The 21,541-nt window shown below is 37.6% G+C and overlaps 1 protein-coding gene across 1 annotated transcript in view; it reads left to right on the top strand.

The window, feature by feature from the left end:
• itfg1 (integrin alpha FG-GAP repeat containing 1) overlaps positions 1-21,417 on the top strand; it is a 142,670-nt gene extending 121,253 nt beyond the window's left edge. Inside the window, exons 15-18 of the mRNA XM_077229264.1 lie at positions 3,423-3,547; positions 6,636-6,718; positions 8,120-8,237; positions 20,011-21,417. Of these exons, the coding sequence (XP_077085379.1) occupies positions 3,423-3,547; positions 6,636-6,718; positions 8,120-8,237; positions 20,011-20,070 (386 nt within the window). The 3' untranslated portion in view covers positions 20,071-21,417. The remainder of the gene's footprint in view (positions 1-3,422; positions 3,548-6,635; positions 6,719-8,119; positions 8,238-20,010) is intronic.
• The last annotated feature ends 124 nt before the right edge of the window (positions 21,418-21,541 follow it).

The following is a 21,541-nucleotide window of genomic DNA, read 5'->3' as shown; positions in this document are numbered from 1 at the left end:
CTTTTTCCCCTCTCGCTCCACCTGCCTGTTGTTTGTCAGATTGATGCTATTTTCTCTCTCTCTCTCTCTCTCTCTCTCTCTCTCTCTCTCTCTCTCTCTCTCTCTCTCTCTCTCTCTCTCTCTCTCTCTCTCTCTCTCTCTCTCTCTCTCTCTCTCTCTCTCTCTCTCTCTCTCTCTCTCTCTCTCTCTCTTTTTGCCTTGCATGCATTAGAGTACATCTTTTACCACAATGGTCCTATAGCTGTAGTTCGAGAGTTTGAAATATGTGCCCTTGCTCTAGTGCGGACTGTGGTTGAGTGAGCGTGTGAGTAGGTGTGTGTGTGTAGGAGGTGAGCTACAGCTCTATTAGCTTATCTTGCACCTCAGCTTGTGTTTTGCTAGCTGAATCTCAATCCTCTTTGTTTTGTGGATGCTGTCGCTCATATGTGGGCTGCAGATCACCCTGTATATGTGGTCTACACTACACTTCTCCAAACCCTGAACTAAACCACATTAGGTCCAACTTTATATTAGGTGTCTTTTACTATGTACTTTCATTAAAAAAAAATTGTTAGGTAATTACATGAAGGATTTTTTTAAATGTAAGTACAATGGAAAAATGTGTATGTACACAATAAGTACATTGTATCAAATTTTTCATTTTAATGTTAGGATAAAGACACTTTACATCAAGTAGGACCCAACATTATACACCAGGGTTTTCAAACTGAGGTCCAGGGACCCCCAAAGGAGCACAAAGGTGCCCGGTGTTTGTAGAAGATTTGAAACCACAGAAAAAAGTCTTTTCAAAATGTATTTCTACATTACATTTTTAACGCAAAAAATGTACACGCTGCTTTGAAATAATGTTCATTGTGAAATGTGGTGTTCAAAAAAAATTGTATTTAATTGCAAATGTTCAGATTTATACTCGTTCAAAAGTTTTGGTTCAGTAAGATATTTTTTTCTTTTTGAAACACTGTAAAAAGTGATTGCCTTAAAAATATTAAGTAAATAAACGTGAAGTTGTGTGAACTTGACAATTCCACAACTTAATTTTTTCAATTATGCATGAAATCTATTTAATTCTAAGACAACGAGTTTCCTCACTTTTTTAAGTTGTCAATTGTTCACTTTTTACAGTGAAGAAATAAATGCTTTTATTCAGCAAGGATGCATTAACTTTATCAAAAGTGACAGTACATGAATTTATAATGTTACATAATGTTAAAAGTTTTCTCTTTGAAATAAATGCTGTTCTTTTGAAATTCCCACCAAAATATTAATCAGAAGACCTGTTTTCGACATATACAGGAAGTGTTTCTTGAGCAGTAAATCAGCATATCATGTAACACTGTAGACTGGAGTAATGGCTGATGAAAATTCAGCATGAGTAGGGGAAAACATGGTATTAGTCAGTACAAATATTTGCTTTGGCCAACGTATAATACAATATAAAAGCCAATTTTTTTTTATTTTATTTTTTTTATTTTTTATATATATATCAACCTTAATGTTCTGTTAATTTTTCCACACACTACTTCACCACTAGAGAAAGACTACAGAAGACCATTCTTGTTTTGTTTTATTTGAGCTGAGGATCTTTTCCTGGTCAGAGACTTGCTCTACATTTTCCAATAGTCCATCTAATTGATCCTCATAATGCATCCAGTATTCCATTACCGCTGTTATGTGCCAAAGGGAAGTTATTAGGGACACCATTGTTCTCTTTCTTTCTCTCTCTCTCCTCTCTGATACATAATGGGAAATCAGCTTATACACATCTAATTGTTCTTCTCTTTAATGGCATCATTAAGCTGGACACAAGACACATGATGAGCAATGGACTGACCTTTCCCTGTTGGGGACTGTGTGTGTATTTGATTTAGCAGGACACACATAAAGTGCTCCATCAGTTAGTTTATATTTAGTTAAAGCATCCTTCTGGTCTAGATTCATAAAAAGAATTTGATTTTAGAAACTGATTTGCTGATTGTACTGTAGTTGTTTGCTTTGCACAGTTTGGGCTATAAAAAGCACATGGAGAGGTGCGTCTTAAAGGGCTGCATTGGGATTGGGATCCCTCATTATTTAATATTTTATTTTATTTGTTTTATATATAATTTGTTTAATATTTATTAATTTAATAATACATTAATCTGTCTCATGTTAAGTTTAATTAAACGCAATGTTTTATCTCCAAAGTTTAGCATAGCCGTAATGTTTGTGTCATTTTTTCACAATTCCTACAAGCTGTAACAGAATGTTTGTGCAAAACGCGTTGTGGGAGCGGGCGGTAATAGTCAGACATTCAGTGGGAGTTGGATTAAGAAAACAGACCCACGCAAGGTTTCTATAGTGTGTGCTTTATAAGGGACATTTTAAAGTAGTTTTAAACTTGAGAGCCAAATCAGGCTGAATTTTCAGCATCATTAATCCTTCAGTGTTGCATGATCCTTTAGAAATCAGTATAATATGCTGATTTGCCACTCAAGAAACATTTCCTATTATAATTATTTATATATATAAATACAATGCATTGTGAACTTGAGTATGAGATGAGACTGACTTGAGATGTGGTTTTATTCTGCATAGTGATGAGAGCTGCCATATTATCACATGACCAGCTGAATAGTCCTCAGTTTATCTTGGTAACCCCCTACTATCAGATTCAGAATAAGTGTTTCATAGGTGACATTTACCCCCATTAAAAGGGTTTAATGTACATCGACAGATGTCAGTATAAAGACAACCGTCATATTATTAGTCAGCATAAAATGACTTTAAAGGGATGGAACACCAAAAGAAAAATTCTGTCATTTACTCACCCTAATGGTGTTTCAAACCTGTACGACATCATCTGTGGAACATAAAAGAAGATATTCTGAAGAATGTTTTGGAAACAGTTTTGGTGACCATTGACTTGGACCATTTGGTGACCACTGTATGGACCAAAAAACAACACTGAGACATTTTACAAAATATTCTCTGTGTTCAACAGAAGAAAGAAATTCATAAAGGTTTGGAATGACATGAAGACGAGTAAATTATGATTTTTTTTTTTGGGTGAACTGTCCATTTAAAGGATGAGTAGCCTGTAAAATATTACGTTAGTATGCAGGTTCTGCAGTAGTTTGCTCATGAGGATCTGAGCAAGAGCCCCTCATTTACTGAGTTCTCTCATTACAACAAGCCTTATTTATGGATGACACTAATGGCAGCTATTTCTTGTTTTTTCCTCTTTCATCATCTCCTTCCCCTCCCTCACCTGTTCATGTCCTGTTTCATATCTTACACATCCCTCCCCCTCACACTCGTCTGTTTTCCTCTTTTACCTTTCACTCCTCCACCCTCAATCCCACCCTCTCCCTCCTACTATGCCCCCCCCCCCCTCTCTCTCTCTCTCTCTCTCTCTCTCTCTCTCTCTCTCTCTCTCTCTGCAGCGGGGCAGCTCAGCCAGTCAGCTCATCTCGCACTCCAGCTGCCCTACACAGTGCTCGGTCTGGGGCGCAGCGCCAACTTCCTGGATCACCTGTATGTGGGCATCCCCCTGCCCCCTGGAGGGAAGGTACAGACATACTTTCTCACACACGCTCACAGACACTCTCCATATGGAGGGAGGAGGGAGGATTCATGGGTAGAAAGGCCCCGTGAGAGGAAGAGCATGCAATTGGCCTGGTTTACTTCTACCTGCTTCTGTCCTGTATCTGAGAAGTGAAACATTGTGTCTGACACACACACACACACATATATATATTTATATATATATATATATATATATTCCTTATTTAGAGCTGCAAGACAGAACTTGCATCTTTCCATACTTTCCAGGTTTTCAAATTATTTGGGGTGTTTTCTTCCTTTTCGTCTTGTCTCTGTCTGGTTTTAGCTGAAGTACATTTTAAAATCTCTCCCTCCCTCCACTTCCTCTAGAATTCCCCCAGTGCTACTCATTTAAATTTAAGACGTCGGCTTCCTCTGCTGTCACTGAGCTAAACAGAGGTCTTTATCAAACAGTGATTAGAATTGCAGATTTGATTTACCAACACACACTCACACATGAATACATGCACATGCATACACACATTCACAATAACACAAAGCTTGCGCTTGAGAAAGTGTCACGTACAGCAATTTGCCGTTTTGTGTTTTTTATAGGGTTGACGATTTAACACTTTCATTTAGTACAATTAATTACTTATAAAAATAACACACACAAAAATGGCACATTTAATCATGCCTTCTGACCCGATTCGAACACAGGGGTCTCGAGGCATGGTTTTTAAAAGTTGAACTGTTTTTAACCTGACAAGGTGTCTTTTTAAAATGCAGCACTCATGATGCAAGACACTGAAAAAACAAGAAACAACACACAGAAACCTCTGAAAGATCTCCATCTAGCATGTTTGGATATAATGTGCAATATATTCACTTCTAAAGATACTTTTTGATTGATAGACTCATCTGCCACACTAATGTCTTTGAATTTTCTTCATTTGAGGGTATTTCTCAGCAAATATTGATTTATATGAATAAGTGTATATTCATTTCAATAAGTTATTTTTTTAACTGACCCATAGAATGTTTTTTGGGATCCTACAAAAGTTGAAGGGAATGAGAGAGAAAGACTTTGCTTTGTGAGTTTCCTCACAAAGGCTCTGCATATGTGGTTGTTTTTCTGACACAGATGAATGTTTCTATACGGCATACTTACAGTTGCTGCTGACTGCTCCTGTTTGGGCTCTGAACTCTCAGAGCTCGAGTGGAGAAGGGAAAAGAGGCTCAGTTTTCACTTCTATAATCTCTCAACAACCCAAGTTATCACGTCAGAAAAACACGTTGCTCAATGCTGCACAATGCAAAATCGTGTCCTTGTTGCACGTTACATATACTTACTATACTAATAACAGTAAATTATGCACAATTACAAACAACTAACCCTAAGTCAAACCCTAATCCTGTAGAAAGTAGACGTGGTTAATTAATATTACTCTGTACTTATTTGTGTAATTACACTTTAACAAGGACTCCTTGAAATAGTGCAACCAAAATTAGCTTGAAGTGATTAGTTTTTGTTTTTTTCTGACAGCTATCAAACTTGCCTTGAGCTGTCAGCACAAGCAATCAAATGTTTGTTTTTCTAACAGATTAGAAGGTTGCACTCTTAAATAGTTAAATCATATCATTAAATTTGCAATATCTTCATTCTATATTATTTTTAAAAAAAAGAAGCCCCATCGAGGTCTCTCCGTTGCATAATCATACGGCCAGGGCCTGTCGGTTAGCGTAACCTTAAAAACGCGTGGGCTTCAGCCACTCTCCCTCTCTCAGAGCAGCAGTAGAGGGTCTCTGACTGTAACAAATCTTTGTCTTTCTGCCGGTTGACCTCCGCAGCAGGCAGAGGCTTGACTCCCCACAGCGAGACCGAATACCACCCCATCCCTTTCATTTGCAAGCCTCATCCACACTGACTAAAGTCACATGCTAAAAATAGCTTGTTCAGACCACACACTCTTCCTCAGCTGCGCGCATGTACGCACATACCGTAATGTAGAGTTATGATAAATGTGTTGTCAGAAATTAAAATCTGTACCCCTGGAGGATTCCCTCAAAAAGACGGATTTAGCGTTTGCTACTAATTGGTGTCGAGAAAGAAGTTGAAGAGGGAAAATTACCTTTGTAATTGATAGAGGTACTGTCTTCATAGTACATTACAGCTTCCAGAGACTTCCCTTCCTCTAATGAACTTTTTTTACAAATAGCTGGGGGAATAGATGACTATTTGTGCTGCTTCATGTTTGGAGGCTTATTAACTGCATTTTGCACTAAAAAGGATGGCATTTTTTCCTACTGAAAGACTAGCAACTTCAACACGAATGGAAAAGGCTGTTTTCATTGGATCTCTCATTTCTGCCATGTCGGATTTCTAGTTCTGTCGATGCTAAATCATTTTATATTAGTTATTAGTTTTATATCTCTCTGAGAGCGGAGTAAGTATTTAACAAATTGACACTGCAACTGGCCTGTGTGGAGTATTTGAAGTGAACATCATACATGGAATCACACAGGTTTAGCAGATGAAGGATTTGATTGGGTTGTAGCCAGTTGAGGTTTACAGATATTTTTAAAACTTGTTTTGTGTAGCTTTGATCACCTGCCTGTAAATGGCTCCTCCACCTACTCATCTGCACTTTAAAGTAATGCTGAAATCTCTGATTGGACTCATCGCTCCTGCTCACTTTAGTAATGGCACTGAAGCTTCACTTCACACTGAGTATATCGGCACCTGAAGCGCGGCTCTTTCTCTACTCTGCAAAAGTTTAGTTAAACAGTGTAAATGTAGGCCAAATTTGGTGATGAGACATGTTGGAATAGTTTTAGTGTATCAGCCATTATGTATTTAATGATGGTAAAAAAAAAAGATGTGTTAAACATGCCCTGTCCTCCTTTAAGATCCCCCACTTCAATAATGTCCAATTATACAATAATACAATCTCCTGCAAATCCCCTCGGTTTTCCGCAGAGGCACATCAGCTCTAGTTCACGTTTGCCAAAAGACAACTGCAGAAATTGAATGTGCTGTGATTTCCATAACAGTACTAATATTCTTTGCGCTCATTCTCTCTCTTCCGTCTGTCATTCTCTTTCCTTTGCAGGACGTGAGGAAACAGGAGTGGACCGCTATCATTCCTAACTCCCAGCTCATCGTTATACCATTCCCACAGAATGACCCTCGCAGGTACACACACGTATACTCAAAGTAGCAGATTAACATTTTATTTATGGAAAACAAGTAAACTATTCTTTTTTCATTTTTTATTATTGATGAAATTTCAGTTAAATGTATTGTATGTATGATAAATTGTTAAATAATTATATTTTTTATAGGTCTGTCAATAGATTAAAAAATTGTAATCGCGATGAAATTAGGCATACACCATTTATCTTGTTTAACACATTCATTGTGTCATAATTCGCTATATCCAGCAAAGTAAACCATCAAATTTAAGGGTGATCCACACAAAATTGTATTTTCTGCAAGCTTTTTAAAAGAACACTTGGAGACATCAAATGATATAAGGAGTACATATTATTCATACATTTATGCACACCAAAGCACCCATGAAAAAAAAACATTACAGAAAAAAGGATTTTGAATTAATCACATGCGTTAATGCGCTAACGTCGACAGCTTTAATTTTTTAAGAGTAAACTCATTACTATATTTTTTCCTGTAAAGGTAATGAACTGTTATACAATGAAAAAACATTTTTTTTACGGCCAACAAATATTTTATCAACATTTTTGCAGTCCTTAGCTAGTTGATGTGCATGCACACACTTGCTCAACACCTGCTGTTCAATCATAATTTTTTCCCCACAAACTATCCATGTACACTTTTACAAATTAGTTCCTTGATTTAATATGATCAGCAGCATCTACTGAGATCCAAACCCACAGCCAACAAGCAAATAGTAATAAACTTGTTATTGTAATTTAAAGCAATATTATACCATCACAACATCCGTCACTAGTCTTAATCAGGACTGCGAGAAGGTGTTTCCTCGGGCATTAATATTTAATGTGTTTACCACCAGCACAGCTGAAATGTATCCTAATGAAGCTGTCCGCCAATCTTTATCATAAATATTTGAGCAGATCACTTGATTTCCCATTATTCCCCACAGACCCAGCTCGGGCTCTTTCAGCTGCCGCTTTACTTTCAAACAATTCGTAAAGATAAACAGTATCTCTCGTTCTATTCTCTCCAGTAGGAGAGCGTTCCGACTTTCTCGCTCACTCACTTTCGGTCTGTTATTTAAAGCGGCTCATCTTGATGTCCTGATGTTTCAGCTTGTCAGGGTGCATCAGGACTGATTATATTTAGCTTTCTCAGGTTCTTTGAATCATCATATTAAAGCTCGCGAATGAAAGTACACAGTGCTAATAAGAGTTTTCTTTAGTGCTGTAAACTCCTCGTCACTGTTTGGAGGATCTACACAGGTTTCGCTCTGTATAATGACTTTATGTGCGTTCTCACATTTCGCTTTGAATGATGTTTGAAGTTTTCACTGAGTCTAAAGATGTTGCTTTGAAAAGTTTTCTTACTTTCTTTCTCTTTCTGTCTGTATCTTTGCAGATGGAGTGCAAAGCTCTACCTTACCCCCAGTAATATAGTCTTATTGACAGCGATAGCACTGATTGGTGTCTGTGTCTTTATTCTCGTCATCATCGGGATACTGCACTGGCAGGAGAAGGTGAGAGCCTTTTATTTTCAGCCTTTCACTCATCTGATCTAAGCCCAATTGTCACTGTCATCCTCTTGCTCCTGTCTTCCCTGTTTCTTCTATGGATCTGTTTGAAACATTCCAGCATCTGTGTTTCCTTCTGCACAGAATGATTATGACCTCACACAGGCTCATCCTTTAGTGTTTGGTCTGCACATGTGTGTGTAGATCTGAGCAGATGGGTGTGTCTGTGTGTGGCCCTGCCCTCATGCTCTCTCCGAGGGTGCTCCACACACACTCTAACCCTATGCTGCTAATTGCTTTGTTCTGTCCTTTCAGCATATCAAATCTGTTCCTCATTATCCCACACAACATGTCCTCCAGGGTGTTGTGTGTGAGTTTGTGCACGTGAAAGCCTGAGTTTTTGTCTTTGTGCGTGGGGTGTTGATAGTGTGAATGTGTTAATGTGTGAATTCATTACTTTTAAACACTCAGGATGGGTCACCAAAGTTGGCTAACCAACTATTTTTTTAACAACTGATTTGTGAGGTTGACAAGCTTATCTAAAATGTAATTTGCGGGCTGCACTGTGCTTTAGCTGTTAGACAGTTTTTATTGTGTAACCGGCTGGTTATTTTGATTATTTGGCTGGTTGCGTCACATGCCATTCATTTTTTTTAGACAGCATGTCAAATTTAAAAAAGGCCAACTTTTAAAGACTTATGTAGCATTCCCTAAGAAACACGTCTGATTAGGGTCAATGGGAAACCATTATTCCTTGAGACCAATTATCCAACTAGAGTCATTCAGTTTATAAATAGCTCTATTATTTCCCTGCTGGAAAAGTTGGTTTAAGATGGTCTTTCCAGCCTGGCCAAGGTGGTGCTCAGCTGCTTTACCTGCAGAAAAGTGTCAAAAAAACCCTAAAACAGTGGCCTTATCAACATTATTGACTCCGAGGGCACTCCCATTCAAGTGTCTATAGATTGAAAGTAACTTAATTATAATTACAGTGAAAATAATTGTTACTTTAGATTTCCAGAAATTTGGGAGGGAATTACAAAATAAATGTCTTGATTTTTATTTGTTTTAGCTTGTTTTGTCTTATTTTAAGTTATCCTGAAGCCCTCTTTAAAGTGGGTCCCAGCCCCCTGGTTGAGAACCAATAAAACCTAGCCTGGTTAAAACCAGACCCTTCTCAGTCGTAACTGAACCTCTGGGGAAGGTTCATTCACAGCTCATTTCCAAAGGGGCGTCACCAACGGACGTCGCTCAAATGCCTCTGTAAGCAATTGCATAGACCTTAAAACCAATCAGATCGATCATCATCTTGCAAAGCCCGCCTCAAGGTTTGTGATTGGTGCCTCGATTTGGAAATGAGCTTGAATGGGCTCTTCACCAGACTAACTTGCAGAGCAAATCTAAATTTGCCGGAAGTTCGCCTGGGTTTTCCCAGGCTAAATAAAACCAGCCTAAGGCTCTGTTTACACCTGGTATTAAGATGCATTTTGGGCAATCCGATCACAATTAGATGAGGGAGATACATCCTCGTTTACACCTGGGGCATCATGTATAAAACCTCCCATAGATTCCATCCTACAAGTGTGCGTATGCACACAAGAGCTAGATTTTGCGTATGCACAACAGTTTTCAGATTTATAAAACCAGAACCTAAACCTGTGCAAAATTCCCATTTATAAAACCCAGTCACCAGAAGATTGTGCGTACATGCATCTCCACCCCGTATCCTCCCTGAAATAACCATATATGGAGCTTACAACACCCCGTTTTACTATTCCATCCATGTGATATCATGTTTAACAAAAGACATTGGGAAAATATGAGATAAGGATTGTGCTGTCTCATTACATTACTGAAAAATCATTCAGTATCCTTGCCTTGTTTTATAATAAATAAATCAATGTTGTATAAAATACATTTCAGAGAAGAGTTATTCTCAATCTTTTCCACTGGCCAGGTAGTAGGCTATTTTTAATTGCTTTAAGCAAATTCAATTTAGGCAATTTTGCCTATAAGGTAAACATATATTTTAGGATGGCTTATATATTTTTAATGGAAACAGATGGGCCTTATTTTTTTGCAGTGTAAAATGTTGTCGCATCACTGACAAAACATTTTAAAATATAAAACGTGCATATCTATGGAGGACCAAACCTGCAGAAATTTAAAATGAATAAATGAATAAATAAATATGCGAATAAATGTAAAAATAAATAAATAAATGACTATTTATACTTTTATTTCCCTATTTATGTATAATTATATTTTTTCCACATTTATTTATTTTTCCATTTATTTATTTATGCATTTATTTATTTTCAATTTTATTTATTTTCACATTTATTTATGTATATATGTATTTATGTCTACATTTATTTATCTATACATCTATTTATTTATACATTTATTTATTTATGCATTTATTTATTTATACATTTATTTATTTATACATTTATTGCTCTAGTATGCTAATGAGGGGGGCGTGTTTTACCTAAGGCATAGCAATCGATCTCAGAGTGGCAGTGCTGAAGCATTGAGGCCACAGCGACACCTTGTGGTGTGACCAAACAATACGCAAGAGGTTTGTGGACGTGACTTTACAGGTCACGCAGGAAATAAATGACTTAGAGATGGGCAATATGGCCAAATCTTATAACACGGTTTATGTCCTTTAATATGTTTACCATACATAGGCCTACTCTTTATTCCGGACATGGCCGTAAACATCAGCAGGTCGGGATTTCTAAAATGTCTGGGCAATAAAAAAAGGTAATTGCGACTTTTTATCTCACAATTCTGACTTTATTTCTCAGAATTGCGAGATTTAAAGTCAGAATTGCGTGATATAAAGTCGCAATTGCGTGTTATAAAGTCAGAATTGTGAGATATAAAGTCAGAATTGCGTGATATAAAGTCCCAATTGCGTGATATAAAGTAAGAATTGCGTGATATAAAGTAAGAATTGCGTGATATAAAGTCAGAATTGCGAGATATAAAGTCAGAATTGCGTGATATAAAGTCACAATTGCGTGTCATAAAGTCAGAATTGTGAGATATAAACTATTCTGAGAGGAAAAGTCAGTCTTTTTTTCCCCATATAATTGGACTTTATAACTCGCAATTGCGAGTTTATATCTTACAATTCTGAGAAAATATGTCAGAATTGCGAGATATAAACTCGCAATTATGTGTTATAAAGTCAGAATTGCGTGATATAAAGTCGGAATTGCGAGAAAAAAAGTAAAATTCTTAGTTTTCTCTCTCTCGCCATTCTGACTTTATAACACGCAATTGTTACTTTATATCTCACAATTCTGACTTTATAACACGCAATTGTGACTTTATATCTCACAATTCTGACTTTATAACCGGCAATTGCGACTTTATATCACGCAATTCTGACTTTATATCTCGCAATTCTGACTTTATATCACGCAATTCTGACTTTATATCTCGCAATTGTGAGAAAAAAAGTCAGAATTGTGAGATAAAAAGTCGCAATTATTATTATTATTATGTATTTATTTAGTGGCGGAAACAAGCTTCCATAGTCACCAGTAAAATCAGTTTCAACAAAATCCATCTTCACACTGCAGATGTGGGACTGACGCTGACTCTGAATGGCATTAGATATTATTTACACAGACAGTTAATGCAGAGGAGCCATGGATGCATTTACACTGCAATTACAGTTGCGTAAATAATGTTATGAGATTCATTTTTTAATATAATATTTTGAATATTAAAATATTTAATGATAGAATCGATGAAATTATACTTTTAAGTATGAAACTAAAACAGCCAGTAGGCCACCGTCTTAACGAGTGAGTTCAATCATTAATTCAGACGATTCGTTCAAATAGGCTACTGATTCGTTCAGTAAGAAAACACCACGTGTTGCTTAGAGTCGCAGCGGTTCTGTGGAGTTTGGAACTTTTTTTATTTTTCTGAAGAAACAGCAAAAAATAAAGAAAAAGTATTTTTCAACACTCTTCCCGTGTGCTAGTATATCATATTATGTTATATAATAAAATTATTACATACATAGGCTTTTTTACACCATTTTTTATTGGGGCATTTATTTATTAATTTAGTTGTTTGCGAGGTGGCGGAAGTTTTTTTTGAGAAATAAACCAATTTACATACAAAATAGGCATTGAACAAACAATAGGCTATTAACAAAATTGTAATTTTTTACAATTCTCAAAAGGCCGACGTAGTTGCAAATTACAATAAATAACAGCAATGAAGTCTCAAATCATATTTACAACCATGAAAGGCAAGGAAGAGAAAATAAATAAATGAATTAAAATATTATAATTGTAATGTTGTAATACTATAATGTTGTTCTTTCAATTATTTCAATTATAATATTTTTAATTCATTTATTTATTTTCTCTTTATTTACCTTTATTTTAACTCTTTATGGAAAAGTTTGTTGCTGTCAACATTGTTTTTGGAAGATAGGCTACATTAAAAATGCAGTTTGCTTCTGTGTACGGATCTACAATGCATGTCATAAAATTTGGTTAATAGTGGATCATTTTGACGCGCTTCCGTGTCTGTTATCTATGGATTCTGTTCATGTATGCCCAGACATTTTAGAAATTCCGACCTGCTGATGTTTTACGCCCATGATTTCCTGCGTGACCTGTAAAGTCACGTCCACAAACCTCTTGCGTATTGTTTGGTCACACCACAAGGTGTCGCTGTGGCCTCAATGCTTCAGCACTGCCACTCTGAGATTGATTGCTATGTCTTAGGTAAAACACGCCCCCCTCATTAGCATACTAGAGCAATAAATGTATAAATAAATAAATGTATAAATAAATAAATGCATAAATAAATAAATGTATAGATAAATAAATGTAGACATAAATACATATATACATAAATAAATGTGAAAATAAATAAAATTGAAAATAGATAAATGCATAAATAAATAAATGAAAAAATAAATAAATGTGGAAAAAATATAATTATACATAAATAAGGAAATAAAAGTATAAATAGTCATTTATTTATTTGTTTTTACATGTATTCGCATATTTATTTGTTTATTTATTCATTTATTTATTCATCTATACATTTTTAATTTCTGCAGGTTTGGTCCTCCATACATATCTTACCGTTTCCTTCAAATTCAATCAAATTCCACAGAAAAAGTGTTCAAAAGCAGTGCACAAACTACAAATATTTCTAATTAAATTCATATAAAAATATTCTAACTTCTGGATAATGATTTCATGAAATTTCAATGCTTTTCTCCATTAATGAGAGTGAAATATTTTAGTAAATGTGTATATCAGATGTAAAACAGAGTTTAAATCATTCTGTTTACTTACATGCTGTAAAAGAGTGCGTACGCACGGTCTAGACTCTATACACATATTTACGCCTAGTTTATATTTTATAAAACCTGGTATGTGCGTGGAAAATTGCTTACGCACATTTCAATGCCTTTTTTGTTCGTATACAACATTTGTACATCAGGCCCCTGGTGTTGTAATCCGTCTCTTTTGTCCACTTTCGACCACATCTGTCCTGATTTCTTCGAGGGAAGGTGTATGGGTGGGTAAATGTATGAGCTGCTTCGAGTTTCGACGCAATGGACGGATTAAACTTGTGCAATTTAAATATGAACGCGAAAGGAGACGACGGGAAGAACCCACAGAAAGCAGTAGCTTTTGTTTCTGCTCCAATGTCCACAAGACCACGGCGAACGCAGAAAAACAGAATGGTGAGAGAACATTGTGCTGGTATGTTTTTCGTCTTGGGTCTTTAGCCGATAAAGTTTAAATGTGATACCCCTTCACATTGCCACGATGCATTTTAGAGAGAAAAAAATTGTAAGTAAATAAAAGACAAAAATGCTATCCAGTCTCATGAACAAAAATCTTTTAATCAGTCACTTTTTGGTCTTTTTTTCATTATTTAGACTTTTTGACTGCACCCTACTCACCTACGCTCAACCACCCAGGTGTATGCTGGGTGTTTATTGGGACATATTTTCATTCTTTTAAGAGTGCTTGTGTGTCTTCATGTATTCAAAGGCATTGGCTGTTCTGGTGGCGCTCTGAGTACGCATGTGTGCAAGGAGCGAAGAGCTCCTCTGGTTTTGGCTTCCTCTCAAAGCCATCTGCTGCGGGTGCCTGATTATGCGCACTGAAAACCATAATTGCTCTCTGCTCAGGGAAGCGCTTCCCAATACACGACCTTCAGTGGAGTTGACACTGCATTAAAATAACATGCTGGCTCCGTATCTCTCTTCCTCAGCCCTGCAATTATATATTTGACAAAAGGGAAGAGAGAGGCTGAAGGAAGGTTTAGAGAGGGAGTATTTCGGCTCTTTGTCTTGTCTTGATGACTGCTTGATGGAGCATGAGCTTTCCCGATGCACATGTTCAGGTGACGATTAGCATTGCTCACTTATTCAGCTATTAAAAGGTCAGGAAGCGACCCTTTCTCCTCTGCTTGACTGAGAAGCTACGCAGCCCTGTTTTTCTCTGCACAACTGACACTGGGAGCAGTGTAGGCTGCAGGTGGTCTATTATCGCATGTTGCTACATAACCAGACTGGTTCGCTCGGTTTTTCTGCGTTTCTCTCCATTTATGGCAGCTTCTCGCAGTCCAAATATAGCACAACTCCACAAACATTATCTGCTTCTAGTCATAGAAATGGTTTGAAAGCTGCATTTGTGTAAATGTTTGTGCATGAAATTTCAGGATAAGTATGAGCATATGCCATTGTGAAGCGGGGGGAAATGTCAGTCCTGTGCACAGATTGACTTCCACACTCGATTGACCCCTCATGAAACTGCATGTTCTCGTCGGACGCAGCTTAAAACATCCAATGTACAAAGCGTTCCTCTCTCTCGATCTCTTTTGTCCCTGCCCTCCATCTTCATTGCCCCCCATGACAGCTTGTAATTGAAGTGGCTTTAGCAGATAAGAGAGGGCAACCTGTAGTGCCTGTGAAAATAGCATTTGGAGAGGACTCAGCAGATCGCTCCATTTCTGCGGACGGTTTCCATTTGCATCCCAGTGGGAGGGGCGCGATATTAGAGGAAGATAAGACGCAGTATTTCCTTTTTGTCTCTGGCTCCTCTCTTCCTGCTTAATGTCGAAGGAAAGACACCGATACATGAAGTAGTGAGGTGTTCTGTATCATTTGCATGTCTCCATGGGGCAGGAAATAACCTCGTCTTCCTAGATGTAGACGCCCTCTCTTAAAGAAATGTCTGAAGAGACTTTTTAAGACATGATGGCGAGTAAAAACGGTTTTCAGTCATTTAGTGTTTTTTGTTTGATTTGCCTTTAGTTTGTTTTAGAAGGGTTATAATAATAAAAAAAACACTACATCATCTTTTTAATCTCTCAAAAAGACCAAGATATAATATACTGTTTTTATTACTGATATTAAGACAAATTTTGGTCAGTCAGATCACAAGTAGACAAGGGACACACATGATGTTATACGTTTCTTTTGTCCACTTTCGTCCTCATCTATATTAGGTCTATATTAATAGAATGTGTTCCCTTTATAATTGTGTAAAAAATCGGTTGATATTAATTGGACATATGTATTGGTAAATATGCTTATTTTTTCTTTTCTTTCTTTTCTTTTATATTTAGGTTACCTTTGCCGCTTACTTGAACTTAATTATTTATTACACTAATGCTTTAATAATACTGTTAATTTAATGTGATCTTTAGCAAATCTCTAACTTAATATTTTTTTGTACTGCATACTATCATTTTATCATGACTAAATTGACTTGTAATAATTTTAATGATATTGTTTTATTTTCAGTTAATTTAATTATTTAGACAAATTAGTATAAATAGCATACATTTTAATACTAGCCATAAATTTAAATTAAATATTAGTTATCGGCCATAAAATAAACTAAGCGTTAATGGTATCACTCAAAAATTGTAAAGCAAGCAAGCAGCAGCAGATCTGTTCCTCCATATCATGATGTACATCTGAGGAAAGCTGATGATTGGGGAAAAAATTGTTAAGTGGAGATTTATTTCTATCCGTTTTTGTGGGTTTGTGCGAACAAAATGATTGGAGAAGTCTGGCATGTCACCAGAGAGAAGTCTGTCGTTTCAATAAAAGATCTAGTTAGGATTTTTTTTTTTAAATACAAGGTAAACAAAATTAAGCATATGTATTTATGAATTGTTTACAATAAAAATAATTTATAAAATGGATAGGGTGAATTCCATTTCATGCCAACTTTAATATCTTTATTCAAAACAAAAGTATATTTCCAATATGCGTCAAGCGTACAGCATAGCAGGCACTGGAATTTAATTGAATAAATGATGTAATATTGATCTGTTTATTGAATAATAAAAGGAGAACATGATTTTTCAAGATCATTTAATGAAAATGGCTTACAGGCAACATGACTGCGTCTAATATTTGATGCGGGAAACTTCGGATGTATGCGGGTCATGTGAACGTCGACCAGTTAGTTTATAAATGTTGTACTATATGTTGCCTATGGCTTCATCAGTACCTGTACTGTATAGGTTCATATATATATATATATATATATATATGTATATATATGTGTGTGTGTGTGTGTGTGTGTGTGTGTGTGTGTGTGTGTGCAAGCTTGTCAGCGCCTTGAGGTGTGCTTGGAGAGTTGGAGAGCACGTCAAACCGAATGTGTGCCAGAGAAATTCAAGTTGCATTTCTGCAACAACAGATAACACAATATAATACAAGGAGGAGAGGATGAGATGTATAAAGGCCATTTCCCAGGCCAAGCAGGGAGAGTGGATGAGATGGGAGAGTGTGGAACAACGCAAAATGGGCTGGCAAGACCTTTGGTCAATGGAAGAGAGTAGGATCAGTTTCCTTATTAGGTCAACATATGATGTTCTCCCATCACCGCAGAACCTAAACCTCTGGGTAGGAGAGGATCCATCTTGTCCTTTGTGTTCATCACCTGCCACATTAAGGCACATTTTGACAGGATGTAAGGTGGCTCTTAGCCAGGGTCGGTTTACTTGGCGCCATGACCAAGTATTGCGATGTTTGGCTTTAGCATTGGAAGGCAAGCGTAGTATGACCAATAAATTGCCGCCTGTTCTAGCAAAACATTACACGCAGAAGACAATATTCCTCCGCCCAGGCGAGCAACCACCAAGAAAAGGTGCTAACACCAATTCTCGCCCAGGACAACTGGAAGCTACTAGGGACTGGAAGATGCTGGTTGATCTTGATCAACGGCTTATTTTTCCACCTGAAATTGCCACACTAACCTACGACCAGATATTGTTTTGTGGTCTGGATCAGCGCGCATTGTTCAACTGATAGAGTTAACAGTGCCATGGGAGGATGCGGTAGATGAGGCATATGAGAGGAAGAAACTGCGGTATGCTCATCTGGCCACTGAAGCAGAACAGCGAGGATGGAGAGTCCAGGTTTATACAGTGGAAGTGGGTTGTCGTGGTTTTGTGGCACACTCTACAACCCGGTTCCTCAGAGACGTCGGATTCAGTGGACAAGAGTTGCGTCGTACAGTAAAGAACTTATCTGAAGCAGCAGAAAGGAGCAGCAACTGGCTGTGGTTGAGACGGAAAGATTCTAGCTGGCTGTGTACAGGCCGACATGCTACGGTTTCGTAGAATTCTTGGAAACTTGAAAGGTCTGTTGGTTTATTTGTATAGGTTGTATAGTATTTACAGTCATTACGTTCCTGTGTATATTGCGTGAATGACGGGTGGTTGGGCAGATATTGTGTTTTGCGGTAGGTGGTATGCCATACGGAACCGTTGCCACTGAAACTGCATATTAACGCACCAGTGGGGCTCGACAGCCTTAGTCAAACGGGTTGGCGAGTATGGTTGGGTTGCGGAGAGATTGTGAGATTGTGGTTAGGTCTCAGCAGCAACTGTTGGTTTATTTGTATAGGTTGTATAGTATTTACAGTCATTACGTTCCTGTGTATATTGCGTGAATGACAGGTGGTTGGGCAGATATTGTGTTTTGTGGTAGGTGGTATGCCATACGGAACCGTTGCCACTGAAACTGCATATTAACGCACCAGTGGGGCTCGACAGCCTTAGTCAAACGGGTTGGCGCATATGGTTGGGTTGCGGAGAGATTGTGAGATTGTGGTTAGGTCTCAGCAGCAAGAGGGAAGTAGAGGTCAGTAAGCTGGGCTGAGTTGAGTGGGGGACGGAGGGGGGTGACTCTGGGACGCCAGAGTCACTGTCGAGCCCTCTTGAGGTGTCGTGGGCTAGTCGACGAAACACTGAGGACGGAAGGTGCCCACTTGAAGACCCTAGAGATGTTCCCTACTCCGCTCAATCTAGAGGGTTGTTATGGGGGACCGCACTGTGGTTGCAGCCGTTGTGTGTGCTGACGGCCAAATACACTATTAACACCAGACAGAAGATTCACGTCACCAGATGGAAAGAAGCGTAAATGGATGGAGAAGCATAGGTTACTGTAAAGCTACGTCTTAGTTGGTGATTATCTTGGCGAAAGCCGAGTACAAATCAGCATGAAGTTTTAACATCTACTCTCGTGTAATGGAAATCAAGTGTCTGATGGAAAAAAAAATTGTGTGTGGAAACAATATACTTTCCATTGTTACTGTGCTTGTGTTAAAAAACAAATTAAGTTGCATTAAATTGCTGACAGCTCATCTGACAGAGACCATTACTGTTACATATACACTGCTTCTGGAAGAACTAAAATGGTCAGACATGCTGCAACTGCAAGTCCTGTTATTTAGTAATCCTGAGCTTGAAGGAGCATACGGGCTATTTTTATCACTGACTATTTAATTAAGTCGAGCACTCATGACAGAGTAATCAATGAGTCTGTGACTGGCCTATGACTCACTCAACACACTTAAATTGACCTGAAATAAGGATGAGCTCGAAGGTATATGCATCTCAGATCTTCATTTTTGCTACAACCCTCAATTACGGCAATGAAAGCCGGCGAATAGTGATGTTGATGTGACTCGGCACCGTATCGTGAAAAAAAAATCCGACATATAGCAGTATATCTTACAAATAGATACCATCTAGAGGCTCCTCAGCAGATAGCGTAAAGCTTGACAGCGCTCCGTCAAAGCCTCAGGCTCTTTTTGCATGGTCTGTGAGATATGAAGTTCTTTTGAAAAAGAAAGTAATACCTCCTTATATCTGTCTGGCAGACTGGCACATTACTTTTTTCTTCTTTCTTTTTTTTTGTCTTTTTTTTTTTTTTTACCTTAACTGATTTATCATTTTGCTTATGACCAAAGTGCTTTCCGCAGTTACTAGGAGGAAAATGACACACCTGGAGCTAAAAATACACCCAAGTGACCCTTATAGAACAGGAGAGCCGATTCACAAGTGCTTCACAGAGAGACCCTGTGCGTGAGTCACTCATACAAGCTGAGAATAGACATCGTGTTTTTGCCATCACCAAGACAGGATAATCACTGAGCATACACACACACATGCTCGCTCTCCAGGTTATTATCAGTCTCAGGCAGCAAGTGTCTGGTGTCGGCTCTATCTGTGATCGCACACAGAGGTATTTCGCTGTGGTAAAGTGTGCCATTGTGTGTGTAATGAGTTCTCTGTCTGTCTATCTCTCACTGTGTCTGTGCTTTCCTCTCCCAATGTATCAAACGGCATTGTATTGTGTTTGCATTCAACTCAATGGCAAGGTTAACGTGCGAGACCCAGATATTCCAGCCTGCTATCAAGACCGTGAAGTTACAGAATGTAGCAACCTTTAAATGTTTGTGTCTTACAGAAAGCAGATGACCGCGAGAAGAGACAGGAGGCCCATCGCTTCCATTTTGATGCCATGTGAGAAATTGGAGAGAGCATTATGGGTAAACACAGAGAAGAGCGGGTCTGCTTTCATTTCAGTGATGTATTTAATTTTTTGTTCACCTTTTTTTCACACTGGAGCATTTTTATGCATTTAATAATGTCTGAAATCAGAGGAATCCATCAAAATACGAATAGTTTGAACAGTGATGTGCCTCTGTAGTCTGTTGACATCTGAAGAGAAAAGGTATGTTTCTGTCAAGTTTGTTTACATGATTCTAAATGCATTATGATGTTTGCACACCGAGAAGAAAGAAAAGTGTTTGGTGCCATTTTCTGTACTTTGGTTTGGGATTAACACGTTAATAAAAGTCTTTCTTTGTATTGTTGAAGTACCAGGTAAATGTCAAGTGGGCAGAAACAGAACTGTTTTTGAAGGACTTAAATAGTTCTCTGCCTTTGTGTGTATGGAATGGATGTGACTGTGTGATGAACCCCTTTACTAAATAAACACTTTGAATCCAAGCGCTATATGAGGCCCCTGTTAACAAAAGTGTGCTCTATAAACTCATTTTATTAGGCATTTAGATTTGTGGAACCAAAAAAAAAATGTTGAGTTATTAAAAATGGCATCACTCTATTACAATTAAGTATTGCTTTAAGGATCAACACTCAGTGCCAACCACTTCCAAATAATTCCCCAGAAGTTATTTCAATTCATTAACTTGCCATTGGATGTAAACATTCTATAGAAAGTCCTCAACCCTAATTCCCAATAGTCCACATTAATCCGGTCGCTCTGTTTCATGTTTTGTCTTCATTTTGCTTTCTAGTAATTCCCACTGTGTCTGTCTTACTGATTGTTAGGCACAGTTATCGATACTTCAACTCTGGGTTGTTTTTCCATTGTCACTGATGCCTTTAGGTGTTTTTCCTTGATTTCTAAGTGGTTTTATTTATTTGTTATACTTGTTTTTAAAACACTGTAACTTAATTATGTGCTGCTGAAGACTGTTTGATGTGAAGGGTTTTGTTCTTGGCTGTATATATCTGACAGGTGCTCTGATCAATGTATTAATTTATATGCTAATCTCTTTTACCTTTATACGGTGCACTATATGCACATTAATTAAGCAGTTTCACTTCCAAAGGTAAAATCAATTGTCAAACTTGCATGTTAACTAGCATGCAATTCATGCGGATGTTTTTTGCTAATTGTTTCTGGTCATGTGCATATTGGTCCCTAAAGGTTGTGTATCTGTACTCTGTTTTAATTATTAATTAATCATTCTCAACATGTTTTTGGTTGCTGTTTGTCAGTATTTATTTTTGTTTTGTTTTTTTAATGTTGTAAAAATAAACATGACCAAATGCTTTATTACCTTTATGTGTTCGTCTCTGTCCTCAATACTCATCGGCAATGGATTCATCACCTCTTGTATCCTGGAAGAAAATAAAAACCTGCGTTTGTATTGGTTCATACGTTCATGGAAGTCTGTAGATCGTCGTCA

Source organism: Siphateles boraxobius, unplaced genomic scaffold (genome assembly GCF_051911475.1).
Source record: "Siphateles boraxobius isolate OS27281-9 unplaced genomic scaffold, OSU_SipBor_1 130, whole genome shotgun sequence".
Lineage (NCBI taxonomy): Eukaryota > Metazoa > Chordata > Actinopteri > Cypriniformes > Leuciscidae > Siphateles > Siphateles boraxobius.
This window is presented reverse-complemented; position numbering and strand designations above follow the sequence as displayed.